The sequence below is a fragment of the Triplophysa rosa genome, linkage group LG5 (assembly GCF_024868665.1).
Source record: "Triplophysa rosa linkage group LG5, Trosa_1v2, whole genome shotgun sequence".
In the NCBI taxonomy this organism is placed as follows: Eukaryota; Metazoa; Chordata; class Actinopteri; order Cypriniformes; family Nemacheilidae; genus Triplophysa; species Triplophysa rosa.
This window is the reverse complement of record NC_079894.1, coordinates 2,737,176-2,764,309: the sequence shown is the minus strand read 5'-3', so window position 1 is coordinate 2,764,309 and position 27,134 is coordinate 2,737,176. Positions and strand designations below refer to the sequence as shown.

General features: G+C 42.8%; 2 protein-coding genes across 2 annotated transcripts in view; both read left to right on the top strand.

The window, feature by feature from the left end:
* LOC130554401 (IQ motif and SEC7 domain-containing protein 1-like) overlaps window positions 1-26,570 on the top strand; it is a gene marked incomplete at its 3' end in the record, with an annotated part of 91,324 nt that extends 64,754 nt beyond the window's left edge. Inside the window, exons 3-6 of the mRNA XM_057334026.1 lie at window positions 19,426-19,705; window positions 19,897-21,065; window positions 23,596-23,757; window positions 26,417-26,570. Coding sequence (XP_057190009.1) covers window positions 19,426-19,705; window positions 19,897-21,065; window positions 23,596-23,757; window positions 26,417-26,570 — 1,765 coding nt within the window. The remainder of the gene's footprint in view (window positions 1-19,425; window positions 19,706-19,896; window positions 21,066-23,595; window positions 23,758-26,416) is intronic.
* Window positions 1-27,134, top strand: part of vapal (VAMP (vesicle-associated membrane protein)-associated protein A, like) — a 190,174-nt gene that overhangs the window by 158,303 nt on the left and 4,737 nt on the right. The gene's annotated exons all lie outside the window — the stretch shown is intronic.

Below are 27,134 nucleotides of genomic sequence, written 5' to 3'. Positions count from 1 at the left end.
CTATGCATGGCCATTGAAGTCAAAATTTGTCTTATTTTTGCCTGCAAGTCAATACACACACAAAAAAATATTTGTAATCTTTAATGGAAATCAGAAAATATGCTTTGGAGTTAGATTGCCATGAGCTGCATTTATGAATGAAGACCTACTTTTCTAGATCCAGTCAATTCTCATTGGATGAAACAAGCCACACCCCTTATGTGTCAAAATGGAAAGTTGATAACAGCTTTTGGTTCACTGAGACTTTAATAGGAACTCCTCTTAACAAAGTAATGGCCAACCCTTGAATATCCAGTTTCATTTGGAAATATGCCTGTTACAGAAATCCAATGTTTTGGGTGTTAGTTAGTTATTTTGACAGAGATATCTGCCACCGAAGTTCTAGATGAAACTGATTTTGAAGCGAATGTAACTATACTGTATTTCTGAGATGTAGTCTCCACATGTTTAGCTGTCAGGTACTGAGTCTTTTTCTAGTTGTTGCGAAACTTAAAGTAATGTCAGTGTAAGTATGCAGTAAATTAATGGTGACACAGTAGAGTACGGTAAATAAACTGTATGGTTCTGTAAATTACAACATTCCTAATACTAAACACAATACACTTACTGTATTTATGTGTATAGTAATACATGACACTGTAGGTTTTTTTTGATTGAATTTTAATTATTAACTAATTGACTCTACAGGTTGAAATTGAATAACATTTTGCTGAGTTTAAGTAATGAAAAAACATATGTTGCCAAGTCATTTTTACAGTATAATGTGGTATAAAAGCAAATTTGATTATTTTTTCATAATTTTTTTCTCCGTTTTTGCCCCCTTTTTCCTCATGTATATCCTTATGAGTTTATACTTAAACGGTGGCCTTTGTTCAGTGACACTTGTATTAAAAAGCAAGTAAGTCTGTTGTCCCAAAATGTATTGGTTAAACAGTAAACTACTGTTAAAGCATAACTGCATTAAATTGCTAAGAAATATTTCCCATCTATTTACAACAGGGGTCGTACAGCAGCCATCATTTCTTAAGTGAGGGGGTCAGAAATGTCAAGTGAGCACCTATGCCCACCTATGCCCAATAAAGTGAGGTGGATGCGTTTACATTTTATTAAAAGTGAGGGGGACATGTCCCTGGCACATATACTGTGCCATGATTGAAAGTCATTTCTGTCTAGATCAGTCTATTCTGCAGACTGTACGGAGTTTGACATATTTAGGAGATGTTGATGAGAGAAGAGATCTTCTTTTTCTTCTGCCTACATTCATGGCTAAAGTAATGGCACTGTGAAGGTGGAGTAAGACGATGCACCATGTTTACTGATTATTCCCGTTGTATACATTGTAAGTCGGCCTAAAAACCTATAGTAGTGTAATCTATTTTTGACTTCAAACAGATTGTTTTTGTGTGTTTGTATGTAATGTGTCATATCTGGTCTGGTGATGTCACAGGATGATGACAGAGCCCTTACCATAAGCGGAACCTGGTGTGGCTGCTGTAATGCATGTAAGCATGTGGCCATTAATGAATCGCGATGACAGCTGAAATTAATGACTGAATAAATTCCTGCTTTCCTCACAGTTTTTAAGAATAGAAATGTATTGGTTGAGAGCCACATGTCAATATTTACCAACACCATTTTTCTTTTAGGGTGGAGTCTTGACTGAGTTTTTGGGTAGATTGTTGTAGCTGTGAGTGAGGAAGTGTTTAGCATGACACCGGAGAGCTCAGATAACATGATCCAGTCATGTGGCACAGCAGACAGCATTAATTATTTACTGAGCGTACAGTATCAACCTGCAACATTGCACATTCAGTATGACACAGCTAACAGCTCATCTGCTTCTGGACTTCTGAATACTCATGTCTCCATCTGAAAACTTCAGCAGACCTTTGTGAGCTCTTGTGTGCTGCTAGTGATGTGAGTGATGCTCATTTAACATCTTCTCATAGCTCTTTTCTTTAAATGTGTGTGAAGGAAATTAAACAGATTTATCCAACTTTTTGTTTATTGGTTTACTGTGTGTGTAGAGGAAAATGTCTTTTTTTTGTTTACAGTTAAAGTATTATATCATACAGTTTTAAATTATTTAGTTTTTCCCCAAAATCCACTCATAATAGTAGATTCACATTTGCACAATTACACAGTCACATGTTGATATTCAGGAAAATGTCACTCTTGCTTATGCAATATTGGTCAACTATATATTTTATGTAAAAAAACTATTTCTCATAAAGAACATTTTACCCCTTAACCCTGTTAATTTCCAACCCTGTCACTAACGACAATTCCAGTGTGAACAACCTTGTTGCTGATAATTACAGAAACTATGAATAGCAACTTATGATTCACAATTCCATCTTTTATCATTCAAATAGATTTTTTTAGCGTAATATTAATGAATAGTGTTTAATCACTATGTCATACCTGCTTTAATGTCTGACAACAGATACAGAACATATATCAATGAGAACGGCTTTATTGGGCACTCGAGTTGTATTAAGATACAGTATGTGACAGTTCAGAAAGTTCAAAAGTGCCATGTCTAGTCCACTGCTACAACAATGGCCTCAATACTGGCCCAAGTTAAAAGCCCAAATGCAAATGGCCGACTCCCTGACTCGTATGTGCATTCACAATCATCAGATCTCAGGCTATATAGCACATTTGGCATGTGGTGGGATGGAAGATTCACACATCGCACAGAGGGTCCTACTTAGTAGTAAAGAGGTTTTATAAAGTGCTGACTGAGCTTTTTTTTTCGTGGTGTAAGTGACTTCACCTGTCTTCTGCACATTCCATTGTTAAATAAAACTAATCCATAGGGTCTTCAGAGGCTCAGATGTTGGGAGTAAATGAATACATATGTTCAGTCTTGCATCCAACAACAAAACACCTTGTTTGTTTACAAAACATTCTTGTTGCTCACTGTCAGTAGTCCAGCGTAAAAACAATGCCGAACAATGTACAACTCGATGAGGGCGGAGACAGCAGAGTCCATCAGCAGTCATAGGCAGGGCTTAATCAATGTGACATCAGGTTACTGAGAGAATGCCAACAGCTCGTTCAAGTGGACTGTTGAGGTTTATTGGGGATTTTTAAAAAAATGAATGGGTGGATTTGTATCATTCTAGGGTGGTTCTGGACACACACTCCTGACACACAGATATGTTCAAACAACATTTCGGTGGCCTTTAAAATATTCTGCAAAAATATTAATCAATTCAACATGATATGAGCTAACTACTATGTGCAAATATGTTTAATACCCTAGGCTGTAGACTTGTGTGTTTCCTGCATTCACCCAAGGGAGGGTGGGCTTTGAGAGCAGAAGAGGCTGGCTTTGTGATTACCTCATGCTGCAGCACTCAAGCGCAAGTAGGCCTGTATGTGTGTATGCTGTGCATTTAATCTTTGCAGTATATATAGTCTATAATCTGGGTTACACAGTCGTGTGCATAAATGTAGAGCTGCAGTCAGCAGGGTTCAGTCAGACTGAAAACACCTATGTGTATGTGTTGGAGAGATGCTGTAATATTTTATAAATTTTATTAACTGATCACATGTTCTGAACATCTCTAAATTTAGGAGCAGAAACATTTGATCTGCTTTATTATGGTTCTAAAGGCTTCACCATTGTAAACCTTAACAAATTGCCTATATTTGGAATTTATCGAAACTATAGTCCAGCTTTCCTTGAAGTTGAGCATACACTAATTCAGAATAAACATTCAATGAAATTACACTGAATTCATAGTCTAGAGCAGGGGTTCTCAACCATTTTGACTCCAAGGCCCCCATTGTATTCAACAATATTGCAAGGCCCCGCTCCCACTCACGAAACCTAAAAAAATTACTACCCAATGAAATTTTAGAGCTTAACAGAGAGAACCACTGGTTTAGAGGATGTATAACATAAAAACGTATTACAATGAAATGTACAGTTACAATTCTACATATGAAGTGTTCCAAAATGAGATAACTCCGTTTAAAAAAAAAAAATCATGTTTTATTGTGTTAGTTGGCTGTATTTTTGCTGTTATGGCTTAAATCAAAACAAACCAACTACAGTTTGACTGATGTTAATTGGAATGTACAATTTAAAACATATACAGTATATATATAAATATATATATATATACAGCCACAGAAAATGTTAAGACACCATTCCAAATTTTCATTTCAAATAGACATTTTTAGATGTATTGTGGCCATTCCAGTGCAGTGTTTGTTGAATTTCAACAAAACAAAACCTCAGCAATGTGAAAGACTGACAGCATGACCAGACACATAAAAACTGTAATGATTTTTTTTTCCCTAAATACATCTACAAATATTACTGTTGTATTGCTTAAAAGAGAATATGAACTTGTTCTCATTGCAGTATTATTCAATTACTTTCTGTTATTTTGACCTGTTTCTCCAGTTTTCATTTCCCGCAAATAAATGCAAATAGAAACAATATTTTAAATATTTTAAATTTGGGAGAAATACTGTTAGTAGTTTACAGAATAATATCATTTTACCTAAACAAATACTATAAATAGTACATTTTAAAATGGTTTCACACACGCGCACATACACGCGCACATACACACGCACGCACACACACATTTCTAAATGTTTAGCATGAAGGCTTTTATTAGTGTATGTTTGTATTTCTATTGTGAACAAAATGGTCAGTTCCTGGTGAGTGCAATTCACTGGAATACAGCTCAAACATGATGTTATTGCTCCCTCTGCTGGCTAGAAAACTAAAAACTAATATAAAATTATGATAGTGAAGAGACATTACACTGGTGAAGATGTGTTTGTGCTGAAGGTGTAGATTAGTGTGTGTGGTTTTGTCAAATGGAGGAATTTGATAATCTTATGAATAATTTACTGTATGAATCTACAACAGTGTCCCTTAAACCTGCAACAAAATTGACGATTTTCAAATCATAACCTAAAACCTCAAACATAAGGACAGTGAAAACTATTAAAGACAGTAAGAACGACAGACAATTTGCATAGTTTTACACAACTGCATACTTACAGGTTGAGATCCTGAAGTGTCAAATGGTCCTTAGCAGTAACTGGGATTAGATTTAAATAATTTTATCCCAGTAAACGCACATGTCAACATGTATATTTAACATTTCCTGTAAATTGCTTAAGATAAAGGTGTCTGCCAAATGCATATATGTAATGTAAAGGTGAAATAACAGCATCATACAGTAGTACTGAGGAACTGTATTAACCACTGATTTTTTATTTCTTTCAAAGTCCATAAATTGTCATTTTGCTCTGACAGTGAAGAAACAGCATTTCCTCGACATACTGTAGTGAAATCACTTACTCAGCTGTTGTTTGTGGGTGGACCAAAGCAGCCAGTAGAAGGGTATTATGCAAATATGTGACGTTTGGTGAATTTTACTTTGACTGGGTGTGTGTTTCTGTGGTGCTCAGATGATAGGTTGCATATGTGTCCTTGGGTCCTTATTACGCCAAAAAGAGTAACGGTTTAAAAGTGGAAACAGTGTGATATGTAATATGTCTGATATATTAGTATCAATGCATATATAATACACGCGTGACAGGTGATGCAAGTTGTCTGGTCAGCGGCTATGAACACATATACAGTAACTCCTGTAAGCAGGACTAAGAATCACATGCTCCCGGACATCTGCTGACATTCTTCTCTTTGTAACTGCTGACTTGCGCATGTTTGTACTCTGAACTTGTGTGGAGTTTCAAGTTTGAGATGCAGCAAACTGAAGGAAGCTGCAATTTTCTCCACCGGGAGAAAAGATGTCCTGCTGGTCACCTTTTTTCCAGCAGTGCAGTGTCCTTGTAAAGGAAATGGTTGACCATCTGGTAGTATACTTATTTTCTTTTTTTTACCTCAAAGGCCAGCTAGCACCTCATCATAGTGTCATGTAAATTATTTTGTGGAACTTGCATGCATTCAGAACTGTGGGAACTTTTCGTATGCTTGTTTGGATTAGTAGCTATGGTTTGATTGGATAATTATATTGCTTACAACAATGGGGACATTCACCCAAGAATGATAAATATAAAGACTTTAAAGTTTTTAAAAGCCTTCTAAGTTTAAGAGAATAGTGTAGTCCACACCACAGCTATAACAATAACTATAGTAGCAATATTGTTGGGATCACTTACAGAGCGATTCTTTTTAGCTGGTGATCAGTGTTGGGTAAGTTACTCTGAAGAAGTAATGGATTACTAGTTACTAATTACATATTCAATAATGTAAATAGATTACTGTACAAATTACTCTCTTCAAAAAGTATTTAATTACTTATTAATTACTTTATATCCTTCATCAACCTTGATTAGAATTGATTCAAGGATAGACATGAAACGGCTCTTTTAATTCAATAAAATAATTAATAAATAACTTCATAAATGATTCTTTTTAACTGACCAAAGTATACAAATGTGAGAAGGATACATTAAAGCATACATTTTAAATTTAGACTATCATTTTTAGGTCATTTCCACTATTGAATATATTACACAGTATTTAGTTCAATTACATCAGAAGTAACTGTAATTAAATTACATAAAAAATAAGAGTAATCCCTTACTTGACTTTTTCTAAGGAAAAGTAATTAAATTACTTAGTAACTAGTTACACCCAACACTGCTGGTGATGAGGAATAAAACATATTGAGCCAATTAAAATCCAATCAAATGAAACGGCTCATTTTAAAGGTGAAACGTGCTAGCTTAGAACAAACATTACGTCAACCTTTGGTGTTTATGCTAATATTGTTGCTGCAAAAAATACATTTCCTACTTAGTGTTTTTGTCATGCTTTCTAGTACAAATTTATTTTTTTTACATCAAGATACATTTACTCAAGAAGCTAAGTGACCTAAGACATTAAGTCTTTTTTCTTAAAAAAAAATTATAATGTAAATTCATGCTTTTAAATTTAAGACACCATGAAATTAAGCAAAAATGTTTTCCATTATTTTTTACAGACTATTGCATTATTTATTATAAATAATTTAACCATGTAGAATTTGTATTAAATTCATGTACCCTCATAATATTTAATCAAAATCAGTCTCCTCCTCCTTCTTTTCATGACATGTCTCAGTATATTGTTGACATTCATCAATCCAGTCAATTCCCAAATAACAAAATTAAGTCCCGCCTATATTTTTTTGTTGCACTAGGGATACACTGAACATCCAAGGATAAACTGAACATCCAAACTCTTGGAACTGAATAATCTGTGTTTACTGGCAGACAGTTAAAGGAATATAACACAGAACAAATTACATTTTGGTAGCAGCAATGCTGGATGGCTATTACATATACTATCAATAAGGATCTTGTCCATGTATTACATTTACGCATTTGGCAGATGCTCATATTATCCATTTAGTTTACAGATTGTTTATGAGTATGTGTGTTTCCTGGGTTTCCTTTGCTTTACTAATGCAGTGCTCAACTAATCAAGGTACAGAATTACATCAAGTTGAAATACAGCCAGAGTAGAGGGATAGTTAATCATTTACAGACCCTCTGGTCATTCCTCTGTCAGTGACAAAATGAGACACAATGAGACATTTCTCAAAATAACTTCTGTCCCACCTATATAACCTATATTGAGGTGACTCAAATAATTTCCGGAGATCCTCTCTGAGAAAATGAACGTGAGTGCTAAAGCCAACCCAACCCCCCCCCACCCACCCAAAAAGGGCACTATTAATAGGTGCTTCCTCTTTCCCCACTCGCATTCCTCTGCCGCCACGTGAATGTTCACTCGACGGCTCCACTCTTCTTTGTGACATGTAAGTAGGCCGTGTTTCATCGATCAGCATCAGATCTGTGGGTGGAATCGCTCTGTGTGGATACGACACACAGACTCCGCCCCCTCACAGTCAGAGTTGTACCTGTGACAGCAGTTATGGAGTCTGTACTGTTGTTACTGTGTTCTCAGAACCATGGAGTGTTTGGATCTAGCGATGGTTGACTTGTGGACGTGGGTTTTTCAGCAGATATGTGGTGTTTACAGTGTAACTCTGAAAAAACACAGTCTCTACTTGAGCTGGAGCGGGACAGCTGGTAAGACCGGACTATAACCCATCTAAAAGCAATGCTTTACAGTAGCTTGTCAATTTATTTCAAATGCATGGCATGGAAAAAAACAGTTGATGTTCCTAAAATGGCCTTTGGTTAAAATGACCTTCATCATCGGTCTTGCTGTTGAATAGAATATATTATGTTTGTTGAATTTCTATTTGAGCTCATTGATGACCTTTGGAGCAGATTTGATTCATTTCTGTCTTCAGTGCTGGCTGGATTGTCGTCTAGATGAACACATTAATGAAGATGTATTTTTAACTGTCCAACTAAGGAAAGAAGTGACATGTGACAGTTAGTTTGGCCTAGTTATAACACTTATCCACCACCCAAGTTGTATACATTTATTAGATATGTCATCATTTAGGGTTCTCAGATAGAGAGAGAGAGAGCTTTAAATGTTCAAGCTGTTTTGGATTCCCACTGTTCGTCTAGTATTCCTGGAGCTCTATTGATAGAGTATTGACTTTGCAGCACAAAGGTCATGGGTTTGATTCTTGGGGAACACATGCTGATGATCAAAGCTCGTAAAGCACTTTAAGTTGGAATGCCAAAAGCATAAATGAAATGGAATGTTGTTAATGTATTAAAGTCCCACTGCGGTCCATAATTGTATCGCTTAAAACTCATCATTGAGCACCAAAATAGCATATGTAAAAGTTTTTCCCCGTCACAATAATTTCTTAAAAACCCCCACTTTACCTCATTTAGCATATGTGGATTTATATGCGAATTAATCCCAGCGTCCACTCATTCACACCAGCAAGGACCATCGATATATACGTACATACGTAGATGCCACATGCGGCAGTTCCAGATGCTTCTAGAGCCGGTTTCTCTATGCACACATGAATTGCGTGATAGCAACGCAGATGTTTTCTGTCGCTGATGATAACAGGTTAGAGCATTTACAATGCATATGTAAGCAGCGCATGCTTGCATAAAAGCAGTGCAGTTTCAGCGATGAGTCTATGTGCCGTGCATCCCAACACATCTATGGCTTGAACTGCTGATACACGCAATCAAATGTGTTGATGTGAATGGTTACATGTTTATGACATTGAAAACCGGGGCAATATTTTATGTAAATGTAAACTGCAGTTTCATGGAGAAAATACTCAAGGGTTTAAAATCATTCATTTGGACATAGCATATTAAAAACACCAAAACTTGCTTTTGATCACAGGGGGTGAATCAGTAGGCTACCTCTTTGAGTGCGAGTTGTTTTATTATTTCAGTATTGTGTACTATGTTACATTTCAGCACTGCTGAGTTTGTTAAGAGAATAACATAGAGAAAGATCAGCAGGAACAGCTGTTTCCTGTGCTGGAGGACACATAACAAGCGCCTCATATCCTGTGCCAACAGACCTTCAGTTAGCACTCACTGGACATTACTACAGCAGTATTTTTATGGGTGCATTGTTGATAAGATGTGTGAATTAATTGGTTGTCAATGATAACGTTTACATTTATGCATCTGGCAGGTTCAATCTACATAATTTCTCTGTGTTTTAGTTCCCTGGGGTCAAACCCATGACCTTAGAATTGCTAACACAACACTTCACCAACTGAGCAGAAACATGATAATATCTTGATGTAGTGAACGTGAGATGTCTGCTCTGATTTACAGTTGCAAAATACCTCATACAAGAATTTACACATAAAAATGTAAAAAGTACAAGAGCAAATGGCATCTTCTAACAAATAATTTCTCACTTTTCTGAGACGTTTTTACAAGGAAATGTCGTGGTGACTTGTAGTGGATGACACTTTAAACCTAGCATATTTTTTTGTGAAATGTGAAATACCGTGTTTCATGTGATCCGTAAGTGTGCATACATACATTAGATAATGAATACAGCTTACAGATAATGTAGGTTATCTTGTTTTTGCTGTGGTTCAGTCACATATGGAAATCTACTTGAGACCACTGACTCACACACAGGGCTGAAGTCTGCTCTTCATTAACATGCTGGTCTCCCCAAACTCCTATAGCTGTTTCGTGACACTCTTCTCATCCATCTAGTCAGCTGGAATGTTGGAACTTCACAACATTCCCCAAACACACACACACGTCCATTTGTCACAGACTCCATACGGATGGTCTGACAGATGTCCACGTCTCCTGCACACACGCACACATTACCTCCCTTAAAATGACTTCTTTTTCTGGGCTCAGCAGTGACTCACAGAGAACATTCTTTGAATTTTAAAGTTGAGTTTGAGTTGAATTTATGCTACCAGTTAAACATTTGCAACACCCACTTGTTATAATTTCAATTTTTTTGTAAAAATTTGTAGTAAAAAACTTGTTATAATTTCCAAATAATAGTAAAATATTGTACTCTGAAATAGCACATGTAAAAATGAACAAGAAAATGTTCAATTAAATGGCAGAGTAAGAGCGAATGATGACAGAACTGTTGAATGAACTATAACTTTCAGCATTTTTACACAGATGCACTGCACAGATAACATGGGGGTGAGGATCCAAATGCAGTCTTTTTCTGAATCGTAATTTCAGAATACAGGCAAAAAAAAAACAAAGGTACAATTAAGTGTGTTAATGATACAAAACGTTGTATCCTAATACAATGTACTCCTAAGGGGGCACAATAGGTCCTTAAGGTGAAATGATGTACCCAAAAGTACAACATTTTCTACCTGCAGAGGTACAAAAAGCTGAGTTTTAAATTGACTAAATTGAAACCTACAGCTCTTGCAGTGCAGATGACATGCTATATTGGGACGCAGGCAGAAGTTCTGTAATGAAGGTGTCATGACAGAAATACAGGACGACCCAAGTGCGGTGAAATCCGAAGGAATTTATTAAATACAGGCAGCAGTCAATAGAACAAAACCCAACCGCGAATGTGCTGTCCGCGGTGGTGAGAACTGGAGTCCCCAGAAGGGATGAACACAGCGACTCGGGCTGAGGATAGGTCTCCGACAATAAGACGTGGAGGGAAGTGCCTGGGGACCTCACTCGGCCCGGGACCCGTGCTGAGAATCTGGAGGTCGACCACGACGAGGAATGGAATCCGGACTCCGCCTGCGGGTAGCTGCCTGCGATGGGTAGAGGTCGATGTGAACACCAACGAGAGCTGCCGGGAAAGAGGAAGACGAACGAGGTAACAGGAGAGAGAGAAACTTCACTTGACGAGACAAGACGGTATCCAAGACTATGACACGACAAAAAGAACTAAACTTCTACAGACGAGCCGCAGCTACGTCTGGGGCAGTCTGAAACTGGCTACAAACAAGCAACGATCAGACAACAGACAAGAGACACTGAGGAAATATAAGGGGAAAACATAATGCGAAGGAAAAGGTTGGCAGGTGTGAGGTAGTTACGAGAACGAGTGCTTAATGAGTAATAAGTCAGCGGGCGTGTAGGTGCAGAGTGGAAAATCACCAGTGCGGGGAAGCCTAAGGAGACACGAGGGCGGGGTAAAATATGCAGACACCGAGCACGCGGATGCCACGTGCTCGACAACAACAACACAACCCACGTGCAGATAATACCACGACCAGACCAAGACCGTGACAGAAGGACCGGATGAGGAAATAATGTGTTATCATTTTTGCTTTCAATCACACAACAGCTGTTCCCAGTTAGAGTGACTTATGATGGGGAAATGACTTTATTAGAGAAGTGCAAGTCACTCACTTTCAATGCTTTTCAAACCACTAGTTATCTCATTTCCAGAGGCAAACATAAGTAGGTGTAAATAGAAGTACCAAAGGCTTATTTCGAGAATGTTACACAACATTTATGAAAATGATTCAAATATGTAAAGCCTAAAATGGCGAACATTATGCTATCTGGAAATGTGGATGCCAATGAAACGTCTTGGTTACGGATGTAACCTCAGTTCCCTGATGTAGGGAACGAGACGTTGTGTCGAGCCGACAAATGGGGTTTGCTCTTGAGAACCTATCAACTTCTGACTAGTTTAGAAAAGGCCAATGAAATTGGCGAATGAAATTTGCATGCCGGACTCCGCCCCCGGATATCCGGGTATAAAAGGGAGACAGCGTGCTGCATTCATTCACCTTTTGGTCTGAGGAGCCTGAGCATTCCTCGACCGCTGCGGCGGGCAGCCAGCGTTGTGGCAAGAAGGACACAACGTCTCGTTCCCTCCATCAGGGAACTGAGGTTACATCCATAACCAAGACGTTCCGTTTCTGTCAGCCTCTCAACGTTGTGTCGAGCCGACAGATGGGGTTCCTATGGAAAATGCCACAGCGCTGTGCCACGTCACAATCTCTAGCGGAGCGATGCTGACTGGCCTGGGTGAGTCAGACGAAGACGCTAACGCGAAATTATGACCCTCCTGTGGAGAGGACGGGGGACCCAGAGCTTTACACAAAGTTGGGAAGCCCCTATCGCCGGCCGTCACGGGCGGAGGCCTAGTTCTCTAAATGGCGAGAAGCCGCCCGGCACCGTACGGGCCACTGGGTAAGCATTATTCCCCCCTGGGGGAAAACGCTGCAGAGGCCACTACCTACCGTAGGGAGGAATTAGTGGAGACACCACATGGTGTCACCACCAGGGGAGAACTCATGGGAGGAATGTGCAGACTGCAGGAGTTAACCGCAAGGTGGGAGTCCACCTGGGGAGGTCATGCGTTGCCAAGGTGGGAACCATTCATGAGGATACATCAGACGGAACAGCCCACGGAGGGGGGGTTTCCACGTCTGGACCACTAGGTCCGGTTAGAGCTATGTGGGAGATAACTCAACTGTTCCCCGGCCTAAGGGGGCAGGGCTGCTCTGCCCAGCCTGTCCCCTGGAAGGGTGCTTAGTGATGGATGGAATGCCTGTTCTTTACCCGAGGGGAAAGAAGTGAGGCGGGATCGCCACTGCTCCCCCCGGAGGGGGAAGGGCTTCCGCAGGTGTACGCCCTACCGGCTGCCGGTCCCACACCTTGCCAGGATGCGGGCTGACACCGGTTCCGCGCGTAGGTATTAGAACCTCACGGAGTTGTTAGGCATAGCCCAACCCGCAGCTCTGCAGATGTCTGCCAGAGAGGCGCCCTGAGCCAGTGCCCACGAGGGGTGTGCCTCACTCCCAATGGGCAGGGGCGAATTGAGATTGGTATGCATCCACAATCCAGTGTGCCACCCTCCTGCTGACCTCCGAAACAGACAAAGAGCTGCTCAGAGCTTCTGGGCTCTGCGTGCGGTCCATGTAGAGGCGCCGTGCGCGTACTGGACACAACACGGATAGGTTGGGTCTTCCTCCCTGGTGGGGAGCGCCTGCAGGTTCACCACCTGGTCTCTCGGGAGAGTGGTGGGAACCTCGGGCACGTAGCCGGGGCGGGGTCTCAAGATAACGTGAGAATCCCGGCCCCGAGTTCTAGGCAATCTGTGGACACGGAGGGTGCTTGTAGATCCCCTACCCTCTTGGAGGTGAGAGCCATGCGGAAAGCCGTCTTTATCAAGACTGAGAAAGAGCGGCAACCCCGAGAGGCTCGAAGGGGGCGGGGCCTCTTGAGGCCCGCCACCTAGGTCGCAAGAGGGTACGGAGCGCGGATAAGGTGGTCACCCTCTCGCGCCCCTTAGGAACTTAATGACCAGGTCGTGCTGTCCCAGAGGCTACCCAGCACTTGGGTCATGATGAGCGGCCGTAGCGGCTACATACATTCCCAGTGTGGAGGAGGAGAGGTTACTCCCCCATCTCTCTTGGGGACGGGACAGCTCGTTCCCGACCGAGCAACTCCGCGGGTCTTCTCGCCGAGAAGAGAACCAGGACGAGAAGAGGCACCACCTATGGGCGTATAGCCGCCCAGTGGCCGAAGCCCAAGCCTGAGTGACGTCCCAACCGGACCGGGGGTGGGTCACTCAGGATCTCATCATCCCATCCAGACATGTAGCCAGGTTTTGCCTGGGATGCCGTAAAGTGCCCCTTCCCCTGGGGAAGCCGTTCGCCAGGGGGAGCGGACAGGGGGGAGTTGTTGTCAGAGCCTCAGCTCCGAGAACCAAGTCCTGGTTAGACCAAAGGGGCGTAACTAGTACCACTTGATGCTCCTCTTCCCTGGCCTTGCACAGGACCTGTGCAATGAGGCTCACTGGGGGGAAGCGTACTTCCGCTTGTCCCGCGGCCAGCTGTGCGCAAGGGCATCCGTGCCGAGGGTACCTCGGACAGGGAGTACCAAAGCGGACAATGGGTGGAGTCCGGGGAGGCAACAGGACCACCTGTGCCTGGCCGAACTGCCCCAAATGAGCCGGCTGCACGGGGAGGGAGTCGCCACTCTCCGTGAGGCGTCGACTGACGAGAGAGCGCATCGGCTGTCTGGTTCAGGATGCCTGGGATGTGTGTGGCTCGCAGGGAGCTGATCACCTGCTGACTCCAGAGGAGGAGGCGTCGGGCGAGTCATGTTAGCTGCTGTGAGGCCACAGCAGCTGTGCTGTCCGACCGGACCAGCACGTGCTTCCCTGCACGAGAGGTAGTAGCCTCCTCAATGCCAGTAGCACAACCAACAACTCTAGGCAGTTGAAATGCCAACGCAGGCGGTGGCCCGTCCACCGCCCGACACTGCTTGCCCGTTGCACACGGCACCCCAACCTTGCAGGGAGTCATCCCAAAGGGGACCCCTTTCCGTAAGAAGGTCAGGGAGACCAGGGGGTTAGGGTGTGTTGGCAGAAAAGCGTGTGACCATACGCCTGCTGCCGGTGTGCCACGCTCTCCAAGGAACTTGACTCTGCAACCAGTGTTAGAGCGGTCGTATGTACATAAACCAGAGGGGGACAACCCCCGCCGAGGATGCCATGTATCCCAGGAGCCTCTTGTTACAGGGGGACCGCTGACTGTCTGATCTTCAGGCAGTTCAACACTGATCGGGCGCGCTAGTCAGTCGCGCTGCCTCTGGGAGGCCGCAAGGGTGCAGGCTTCCTCGTCGCGGGTCTCGTGCCCCCCCCCCGGGGGGTGAGCGGGGACGCTCGTGAGGACAGAGTCAAGTTCCCTACCGAGAAAGAGGATGCTCTGCACCGGGGAGAGCTTGCTCTTTTCTCAGTTGACCTGTAGCCCCACCGATCTAGGTACCGGAGCACCAGGTCCCTGTGTGTACACAACCGATCTCGAGAGTGTGCCAAACTTGAGCCAGTCATCGAGATAGTTAGTACCCGCACACATCCTTCCCTACGGGGAAGGAGCGCGGCTTCCACGACCTTCGTAAGGACTTGTGGAGACAGTGACAGACCGAAGGGGAGGACCCTGTACCGATATGCCCATCCCTCGAACGCGAACCGTCGGAACGGCCGATGTCGAGGGAGGATCGAGACATGAAGTACGTGTCCTTCAGGTCAACTGCCATGAACCGGACCTGACACCTGACGGACGTCAGGATGCGCTTCTGCGTGATCAACCTGAAAGGCAGCTATTGTGTAGGTGCCTGTTCAGAACACACAGACCCAAGATAGGGCGCAACCCCCCGCCTTTCTTGGGGACAATGAAGTACAAGCTGTAAAACCCGTTGAACATCTCGGCTGGTGAGACGGGCTCGATCACTCCCTTCACCAGAAGGGTGGCGACCTCGGCCCGAAGTACGGGAACATCCCAGCCTCTGACTGAGGTATATCGGATGCTGAACTTAGCGGGCGCAAGGCGACTGGATCGCGTAGCTGAGACGGATCGTCTTCCCTAGCCAGTCTGACAGCCTGGGAAGCCAGACAGGCTCCCAGAATGAGACGGGGACTAAGGTACGATCTTTTTCGTCTTCCGACCGGGGGGTGGTTCGATGGCTAGCAGTACGGATTCCTTGTCGGGGGAGGTCCCCCAGGGAGGAGATCGACTCTGCTGTTTTTCCTGCCTGGCTGAGAGTGCTGAGGGCTGGTGTTTATACTCGACAGTGCGCTTCGCCATGACGCAACGTCGAGTTTGCCGTTCACCGTCGTGCAGAGGGTGAGAGCGCCTGAGGTAACCCAGTTTATACTCGACATTGCGCTTCGCCATGACGCAACGTCGAGTTTGCCGTTCACCGTCGTGCAGAGGGTGAGAGCGGCTGAGGTAACCCAGAGAGAGAGGAAACTCTCCTTTTTTTGAGAGTAAGTGGGCACTAGCCCCCCGGAGGGGGCCAGCAGATGGAGAGACGGGGCAGGATCCGTCCCTATCCGACTTCCCAGCGATGTGGCTGGGGTCAGGCCCAATGGTAGCCTCGATCCCCCTGAGGTCTTCCCATGACAGCCGCTTCGCCGCGGCTGCTGATGGGGCGATGGTCTCCTCTTCGCTGCTCCTCCAGTGGAGGGCGTCGAAGAGGACCAGGGCTGCTGAGAAGCAGACAGTGCACGGGACTCGACGGCCGAGGCGGCCGAGTTGCGGCACGGTGGACTGCTTTTTACTGTCGAGAACCCTCCGGGGAGGCCGCGTGCGGGGCCGCTGCGGCTCGACAGTAACACCAACCAGCCCCCCCTTGCGAGACGGGTGCGTCGAGAAAGCGGACCTTCTCAGCGTTACTCATCTGCGCAAGGATCGGCCAGAGGAGTTTCTCATGGACCACAAGTGTGGACATCGTCCGACCCAGGGCCCGCGTGGTCACCTTGGTCACCAGTAGAGCGAGGTCAGTGGAGGCGCGGAGTTCCTGCATAAGCGCTGGGTCGGTCTTACCCTCGTGGAGCTCTCTCAATGCCCTGGCCTGGCAGGAGCCATAGCGTGGAGAGAGGAGGCAGCTTGGTCCGCCGCAATGTAAGCTCTCAACACCAGAGATGCCGAGACACCACATTTTTTGGACGGGAGTCTAGGTCGAGCCCCCCCTGGTGGCCGCCACCTACGGGCACGAGTGCACCGCGGCGGCATACTCCACCTGGGGGACACCGACGTTTCCTCCAGCTGTCTCAACCTCGAGGGAAGAGAGGGTGACAGAACTTTGTTTGACGTGAAACGTGCCGGGAAGGGGCGTTCCAGGTCTTACAAAGTTCCTCATGCACTTCCGGTAAACACGGCACTGGGGGCGGGCGCGGCTTGGAGCCGCGCTCAAACCCGAGGTGCCATGTAGCCAGCCGCGAGCGCCGGGAGAGGCAGTGCGGGCACTGCAACCCAACACTCACGGCGGCCCGGGAAAGCATGGCTGACATCTCGACGTCCGCTTTTCCCTGGGCTCGACCCCCCGAGGGAGGGAGCCCGAGGAATCGTCGGAGTCGGATGGCAGTACGTCACCCCCCGATGCTGCAAGAGACCTCTCACCATCACGCATCGTGTCCGAATACGTGATTGAGGAATAAGACGGTGGACCGTCTCCTGGGGAACGGTCAGACGAGCGAGACGAGGTGTGAATGGTCCGTGAGCCCGTGGCTGGCGGATTATCGCTCACAGTAATCCTCATATCACCCTCGCTGCTTGCCGTAGCGGACGGCAGGGCCGTAGTCCTGCCGCCACGGAACAGGGAGCAAACGAGGTGGTGGCTGAGTCCCGTGGGAACACAGCCACCTGTGACGCAACGTCTGAATCGTCACCGCCCGCAGTGCGGGCAGGACGTATCCACAACGTCTGCCCCAGCGTACTGGAAGCAGGCATTGTGTCCGTCCCCCTCCTCGATGAGTGTGTTGCACCCATGAGAACAGCGGGACAAGCCACGCTGGAGAAATTTGCTCTTTTAGAAAAGGAAATTTGCTCGAACACCTCCGGAACTGCCGAGACGCCCAGGGGAGAGTCACTGCAGGAAGTGACCGTCCGCTGTCCACGTCGTAGATTCCAGCAGAAAGAATGATCACCAAGATCGTAGAGAAGCTCATCAGATGCGTAGGCTCTGAAGAACAAAAGGTGAATGAATGAGCACGCCGGCTTCCCTCTTATACCCGGACATCCGGGGAGGAGCCCGGCATGCAAATTTCATTCGCCAATTTTCATTGGCCTTTTCTAAATACTCAGAAGATGATAGGTTCTCAAGACAAACGCCATTCTGTCGGTTGGACACAACGTCCAGAGACCGACAGAAAGGGAACTCCATTGCACTTTGTTCTTGTGACTCTTAATGGCAGATAAGCTGAAGAAACGGGACTTCTTAGGGAGCAGAAAATCTTTTTTTGGACAGCTGTCTCACGCAAAGGCTGTGAAGAGTAAGCATGAGTGAGTAATGTCTCTCACTAAGAAACCCTATCGCCTCACATACATTGGTGTAAAGGTCTTGTGTATCTAGGTTTTGTAAGCTTAATATATGCTGGAAAAGATGTTTATGGTATGGTTATTTACAAACGTGCAAACTTATGGTTTATGGTTGAATTTATTTTCTTTTTTAGGGCACTACATTCAAGAGCTTAATTAGAGAATTTTACTGTACCCGGCCATTGCATTGCTACTGTAAATATACTTTAGAGATGTTTTTTCAGGTCTGTTGTCAGAAGCAGCTCATTGTTCTGTTTTATCTTGTGGACTGTGTGTGCATTCTACTTTTTAATTTGTATTATTATATTTTATACCACCAAAGCATTTTACATTTTGTGAAAGTGTTGTTAGTTTAATTCAATTTCATTTTCAATTCTATTATTTTTCAAATAGAGCTTTTTAGATTTCTTATTTTTTCTTTCTTCTTCTATATATGTACATATTTTTCCTACCAAACCATAGAGACTTGTACAGTATGGATATTTTATCAATGAAAATAATTATAAAAGATCCAAAGAATCAAGCATTCTGTGTTGTCAAGTGGGACACAGACTTTAACAAACTATGTTCAACCCAATCTCATGGCAATTCGTAACTGTTTTACTATTTTTGAGGTGACAAATTCCTTATTTTTAGTATGTTCTGCTTTAACCTCAGTGACATTAGGTTTCGTGGTGGAGTTAAGAGTGGGGCTTCATTCTTCTATCTAATAATTGGACATTTTTTTATGATTTACATTGTACAAATTCATATGAAATCACCACCCATTGTACAAATTCATATGAAATCACCACCTCATTAAGTTAAAGCTTCCGTAAGTTCAGGTTTGTATGTTTGTTGAGCAGCTGTTCTTCCCACAGCTAGTGTTTTCGTTGTCCCCACTTGCGTCTCTCTTACACCATGTCTACACCGAATGTTGCGCAGCGTGACACAACAAAAGACAATAGAACTCATTGGAACCTATTATAATTTAAATGTTTGTCCACACTGGATGCGGCACGATACAACAAACCCATTAAGAACAAGCCGGTTGTCGTGTCGCGTCACGCAGGTTGCGTCCGGGGTGGACACTTTGTTAGTCAGATGCCACTTGGCTTGTCAAATTAGAGGATCTGACTGAATTATTGTGTAAATGTTAACAAGGCATAACCTGTATAAGGATTGGAAAGACATTGTGTCATGCAAATAAGCCATAAAGCTTTTGCTCTTTTGTCCTGTCCAGTGTGGAGGGGGACGTTCAAAGCAGCGAGCCTGGTCCCGCCTTGGACAGCAGCGCAGGATGTGGCCGTGGCCCCATGTCACACAGTTCTTCCCTCAGTCCGGACCAGTTTGACAGTTTGGTGTACAGCCACGGCATCCAGCCAACATCACAACGCCCTCAGCGGCCCAAACTACAACACTCCCAATCAATCCTTCGCAAACAGGCAGAGGAGGAGGCCATCAAACGCTCACGGTCTCTCTCTGAAAGCTATGAGCTCTCCACAGATCTTCAGGACAAGAAGGTACAATGCAAAAGATCAGAAGTTCAAACTGACTTTTACTCCTGTTTGTAAATTATCATCTCAATCATATGTATCAAAATTAATACTTGTAATATTCTAAAACATTCATAGTTATCTCTGCTGTACTCCCTAATGAGTCCATGATGTGATTTTTATGTTACCCATAACTGTGTATGTCTTGGTTCTCTAAGGTGGAAATGCTTGAACGGAAATATGGAGGCCGTTTCATAACCCGCCACGCTGCTCGCACGATTCAGACAGCTTTCCGCCAATATCAAATGAACAAGAACTTTGAACGTCTCAGGAGTTCCATGTCAGAGAATCGCATGTCCCGCAGGATGCTTTTGTCCAACATGAGGATGCAGTTTTCCTTTGATGGACACGAGAAATCCCACAGCTCCTTTTTCGAAGGAAGGCAAATGTCTCTCATGGATGATACAAGCCATTTAGGATCCATGTTGCAAGCTGGAGAGAAGATTCCTGCCATTTTGGAAGTCCCGGAATGTCGAAGCGATTTAACGGAGACAATCACAGAGCTAGAGGACACATTTTCGAGGCAGGTGAAGTCATTGGCCGACTCCATTGATGATGCACTAAACTGCCGTGGTCTGCATGAAGAGGAGATCCAGCCTGAGCGGGCAGTTTGTCAGGAGGATGATGAGCTCCCTCACTCTGATGACCGACACAAGTTGAATGAGATCTGCAATGTGACTCTTTTCATCGATGAAGAGGAAATCTCTCCACCTGTTCAGACCTCTGTAGAGCATCCATCTAACATTGAATCCGAGCAACTCGCCCAGTCCATCAACTCTTCGCAAGAGTACTGGTCCATGGACACCAAAGACGACAAGCTGGATGCGGACACTAGCTCCAGAAGTACTCCATCCCTCAGATGCCAGGAACCGCAGCTCTGCATGAACCACTTACCGCTGCTGACCATCGAGCCACCCAGCGACAGTTCAGCGGAAGCGAGCAATCGTTCAGAATGCAGCTCGGTTGAGCATCAGGATATTGAGGAACGGACAGTAGCAGAACCACGGGCCACTCCCAAGAGAATCGTACGTGGACATTCTCGAGATCCGGAGCCCCTCAGACATCGGCAGCTGGAGAGCCACTTGGCCACCAATGGAAGCCGTCAGATCAAGTCAGAATCTGACTTCTCTGATGGGGACAATGACAGTATCAACAGCAACTCGAACTCTAATGACACAATAAACTCATCCAGAGACAGTCTGAGAGATCAGACTCTGAACAAACAGACATACCACAAAGACACTCGAAACAGCTGGGACTCTCCAGCATTCAGCAGCGACATCACTCGCAAGAGACAATACCGCATTGGCCTCAACCTTTTTAATAGGTATGTATTTCAATTATTTTACTACACACACTTTATCACCAGAAGCATATGCTATAAAATGTTCGGGTCTGAGTGCTACTAGGCTGATTTTTGTGTGTTTTAATGACTTTAAAGGCCCAAAATATATAATTTTTATTTGCCCTGGTGTTGTTTTAAAGCTATTTGACCCCTTGTTTTGTCCATACAATGGCAGTAAACATGAACCAAAATAGCAAGGCTGCAAAAGTATCATGAGTTGGAGTTCTAAAGGCACACTGTGCAATAAGAACTTGACAAGGAACAAACAGAAATGTAGTTTTTTTGTCTAGTAAACATCTTAACTTCAGCTAAATCATGTATACAAATATGATAAATGTTTTATGTGTCATAAGACATTTTTCATTTTCATCTCAAGATATGCAAGAATTATTGAGATTTAATGTTCAATTTGGACTGTGTAAACATAATATTGCCATGAAGTTTATATTTTACATTTTTGTTATATACCTAAAAGCCCATTTAGAGGTGAATGATGGATTTGTTTATGGATTCAACTTATGTTGGGCACTTTAGAAAATGTACCTAATTACAATCCACGTGCCATATAATCCCTTTATAATAAACAGGTCAATGTCTCAATAACAACATAGTCAGTCTTCAAATTGCGGGGGGGGGGGGGATTTGGTCAAGGGGTGTGGATGGTGAGGTCGCAGACATCCTAAGCATGAAGAGACCTCCCATAAGGTCTAAAATAATGAACTAAAAACCTAGTAATTTTTTTGGTCAAATTACCACGCTAGAACAAAACACTAATGCCTGTTATTTGTCAGAATTTCAGAAGATGCAAATTAAAGTGACTTTTTATCTGAAAAATCCATGCATGCTCAAGTGCGAGTGTTCAATGAAGACATGTACAGACAGAGATGTCGCACTGAGACACTTGCAGCGTCCGGATCCTCTCATATTAATAGCGTTTGTATTAAAACACAACAGTGACTAGAATTTCTTATGCAAGTCTTTCTTTATCTACAAAGTTATTTTATCTGTCAAACCAGATATAACGAGGTACTGAGCCATTAAAAGGGACAAGGGTGTCTGAAAAAGTATGAAAGTGAGGAAAAATATTTTAAATCTTTTGCTCTTCCCAAAAACATTGCGTTCCTTTGCAAAACGTTTGCCTTCCCCAATGAATATTTTTTGTTCCCACAGAAAACTTTCTCATTCCCCAGAGATTATTTTGCGCTCCTTTAGTTGCAAACTTGAGCCCTGACTTTGATGAGATGGCTTCTGCTCTCGCCCAAAGGAATGACATTAGTTTTTGTTATTCTGCATTATTACACGGCTCGTTGGAATGCTTGATTCTGATTGGCCAGTCGTGACATTTGTAGGTTAGTTATTCCCAGATAACAACCGCTAAAAACTATAACACACGGTCACCCGAATGCTGCAAATCATTTTTACAGGTACAGTTTAATATTACTCAAGAATTAAATATAAATATGTCTTTTAATAACATATCTGACATTATATTTACAAGTGATTAAACCAAATTGCCTTTTCATGACATTTGAACGTCGTTTCTTACCTTAAAACCGAAAGTTAACCGCTTTTCCTCGCGGAGGGTGTGCATTCGGTAAAAATGAGCTAATAAAATATTTCAAATTCACATTTCATGTCCAGTTTTTTCTCATGTGGCAAGTAGCCGTGTAATAAGCGGGATAATGTACAAGCAGCTGGCTGTTATCGTGAAATAAGCCCCTTCAGTGTGATACAAGATCCTCCGCTTCGTGTCGGGTGCTGATCACACTGTCGGGGCTTATTTCTGTGATAACAACCATGCTGCCTGTACATTATCCCTTACTTCGTTCATATGGATTATTTTCTTATATTTGATCCACATTATCAGGAGATTAATCACGTTTAAAGCGCCCATACAGTGACTGGCTTGCTTGGCAGCTCTGTACAGACAACCACTGTTGACTTTGACGCGTCCCCTCCAGCTCTCACTCCAAGGAATTGCATAATTTTTTATTCTGTATTTGTTAATATGGATCTCTTTTATGGATTATCAACATTTTTAGGACATTTATAGCTTGTAATGTGATCAAATTACTGTGATCCAAACTATCATGTGAATGATGCTTGTAGGCCTTTATTTTATGTATTTATTTATTTATTGTGGGCTGGTTGAGGGTCCCCCAAAGCTTTGACACAGTTTGAACACTCAACATATTAGTAATTGATGGCAGATTTTCTGAGGGTAAATTTTAAGACTTAAAATTTGTATGAAAAGGCAATTCTACACATTTTTATTTTCTCTCAAAGGAAAATAAAACTGCTTTTGGTGGACTGAAGTATATTTTAATAACTAAGTTCATTTATTGTAGTAATATTATATACACACACCATACATTAGAATGACATGGTACCTCTTTCTTTTAAATGTTTTCCATCACCTTTAGATTTGGACTCTTCACTATGATGTCGCACAGGTAGAGTTTTGTGTTTTTAGTAGGGTAAGAAGATAACCTTAACTGACAATCCCTTTCAGAAAGCCAGAGAAGGGCATACAGTACCTGACAGAGAGAGGCTTTGTTCCCGACACACCTGTGGGCGTGGCCCATTTTCTGCTGCAGAGGAAAGGCTTGAGTCGACAGATGATTGGTGAATTTCTCGGGAACCGACAGAAACAATTCAACAGGGATGTCCTGGAGTGAGTCATTTTTTGTGTTATTGTTTTGTTAAAACACTGCTAAGGTTAAAGGGATAGTTCACCCAAAAATGAAAATTCTTTCATTATTTACTCACATTCAGATTGTTCCAAACCTGTGAAAAATGTCTTTGTTTTGATAAACACAAAGGACGACATTTGGAAAAATGTCAGTAACCAAGCAGATCTCGTCCCCCCCATAGACTCCAATAGTATTTGAAATTTCCCTACTATGGCAGTAAATGGGGCGGTGAGATCTGTTTGGTTACTGACATTGTTCCAAATATCTTCCTTTGTGTTTAGCAGAACAAAGAAATGTATACAGGTTTGGAACAACCTGTGGGTGAGTAGTTGATGACAGAATTTTCATTTTTGGGTGAAATGTCCCTTTAAAGGGAACCCGGTGAGAGAGATGTCTGGCTTAATGCGTTGTAATAACCTTACACTACTAGCATTTATCGTTAGAAACACATCAAATATTTTCAGTTCTTAAAAAAACCCTAAATGTAATACTCATTTTAACCTAAGGAGGCCGCCATGTTTTTTTTTCGATGACGTAAACTGGTTGCACGCACAGCTAGGCAGCCAAACTAAACACCGACACACTAATCAGTTCTTCAGTAAATATAAGGTTCTGTAGGGTAATATATATATATATATATATATATATGTGTGTGTGTGTGTGTGTGTGTGTAACAATGTTCACAGCAGGGAAGAAGGAGGAGGGAACCGGCAAATGTAAAATACGAAAGTAAAATGCCACATAATAAAACATAATGTAAAAGTCCAGGGGCCTCACTTATAACCGTTGCGTATGCACAAAACATGCCCTGAAAGAGGCGTACGCCACTTCCCACGCAAATGATGGGATTTATAAAACAAACTCGATGGAAAAATGTGCGCACCTGCACACAAACTCTGACCCATGCGTACGGACATTTTGGAGACAGAGCAGTTTGGCGACACCGATGGTAAGTTAACTCAAGTTAGATTGCAAAAGGTAAGTGTGACAAAAACGATTATAAGCATTAATCCCTCACACACATTTAATTTTACCTTAAATAACCTCATTATCACGAAGATTAAATCTGCAGAGTTATTTGCGCTTGTATTGAGCGATACTCGTTTCATGCAGCTCTTGTAAAATCAAACTCAAATAAATAAAAACTTAATCAAAACTTAAATAAAAATTCAATCTAAATATTTGATCAGCGCTGTCTCACCATCACACTATGAGCGCATGAGGTAGAGATGATCCGACTGCATAGAATATAGGACAGCATCAAATACGATAACTGCAGAACACAGTGTAAATAAATAGCTAAATATATTTCCTTACTGTGCATAATCATCAAATGTCAAAGTCTGGAAATACGGCCATTAAACTCTCGCACAATCGTTTCTCTAAATGTCCTCGTTATCGGTTCTAACTAAGTTCATAACAAAACCGTACGCACGTACGCACTGATTGACGTACGCACACTTGCAGGTAATCTGTGATTTATAAAGGGAAAATTGCGTGCAGGTGTGCGTGCGCAAGGTTTTATAAATCTCAATGTTTGTTTGCATACGCCCTTTTCAGCATTCTGGCGTAAGTTCACTTTTAGGAAGGTTTCTACTCACAGTTTTATAAATGAGGCCCCAGGCCTGGTTCTCTCTCGTCCTTTACTGTTGTCGCTCCTTCTTTTATATAATGTTAAAAGAAGAAAGAAAGAAAATAAAGACGCTATTTGGTGTATTTTCCTACATTTAATATTGTTTGTCAGAAACAACACAAACATGCATATTAATAGCAGAAATCATTTCGAATTTATCATATACAGGATGTTTTAGCCATTATACAATGCATTTTATCCAGATTTTGACTTTTTGATGTTGATTTATCAACATCAGTAGCCTAACGTTATTGTCTTCTCTCCCTCGGTCATTAGCTGACGGGGGCTAATATTCACGTGTGCTCTAATACAGAATAAATAACCAAACCGCAAGTATTATTATTGTGTTTATCAGTATATTCTCATAATGTATAAAGTATACGATTATGGTGGATGCTGATGTCTTAAATAGTCTTAAATGTCTCAAAGGCGGTAGTTTAAAGCTATGATTTAATGCACGCTCACCTTGAACAGACGTCTAATACTGAACGTGTTCTTCTTTTATGGCTGGCAGGCTGGCTTGTGTCAAGAGGACATACCGCCACCTACTGTCCCTGTGTGTTTGTACTGTATATCTGATCTTATGTTTTACGTGTCATATTTTACTGTTATATATGGAAAACGTGTGTGCTTCGCTGTTGCGAAAGAGAACAGGTTTAGGTCACAACCATTTGACATCACGGATTCTGACGCAAAAAAATGGCGGCCACCAAGTAAAAATATTTTTTCAAAGTTTATGAATACTGTGACAGTTACACTGTTTTTTTATTTCACAATTATAAAGTCAATGCCATTGTTCATATATTAAGTCATACATCGCTCTATACAGGGATCCTTTTAATTCAAATTCCCCTGACAAGCGGCACAAACTGACAATTTGATTAAGAAAGTTGGGTAACAGTTTATTTTAAGGTCCCCCTAATACACATTTAACAAAATTTTACTGTGATTTTAATACAAATAGTAGTAAAGGTTTTAGTAAAATGTCTTCTGTTTGTCTGTTGTAGCTGTGTGGTGGATGAACTGGATTTCTCAGGGATGGAGCTGGATGAAGCTCTGCGCAAATTCCAGGCTCAAATCCGGGTTCAGGGGGAGGCGCAAAAGGTGGAGCGTCTAATCGAGGCGTTTAGGTGCCCGCCCATCAATTCAATTCAATTTTATTTACAGGTGCTGGTCATATAATTAGAATATCATCAAAAAGTTGATTTATTTCACTAATTCCATTCAAAAAGTGAAACTTGTATATTATATTCATTCATTACACACAGACTGATATATTTCAAATGCTTATTTCTTTTCATTTGATGATTATAACTGACAACTAATGAAAATCCCAAATTCAGTATCTCAGAAAATTAGAATATTACTTAAGACCAATACAAAGAAAGGATTTTTAGAAATCTTGGCCAACTGAAAAGTATGAACATGAAAAGTATAAGCATGTTCAGCACTCAATACTTAGTTGGGGCTCCTTTTGCCTGAATTACTGCAGCAATGCGGCGTGGCATGAGTCGATCAGTCTGTGGCACTGCTCAGGTGTTATAAGAGCCCAGGTTGTTCTGATAGTGGCCTTCAGCTCTTCTGCATTGTTGGGTCTGGCATATCGCATCTTCCTCTTCAGAAAATCTATGGGGTTAAGGTCAGGCGAGTTTGCTGGCCAATTAAGAACAGGGATACCATGGTCCTTAAACCAGATACTGGTAGCTTTGGCACTGTGTGCAGGTG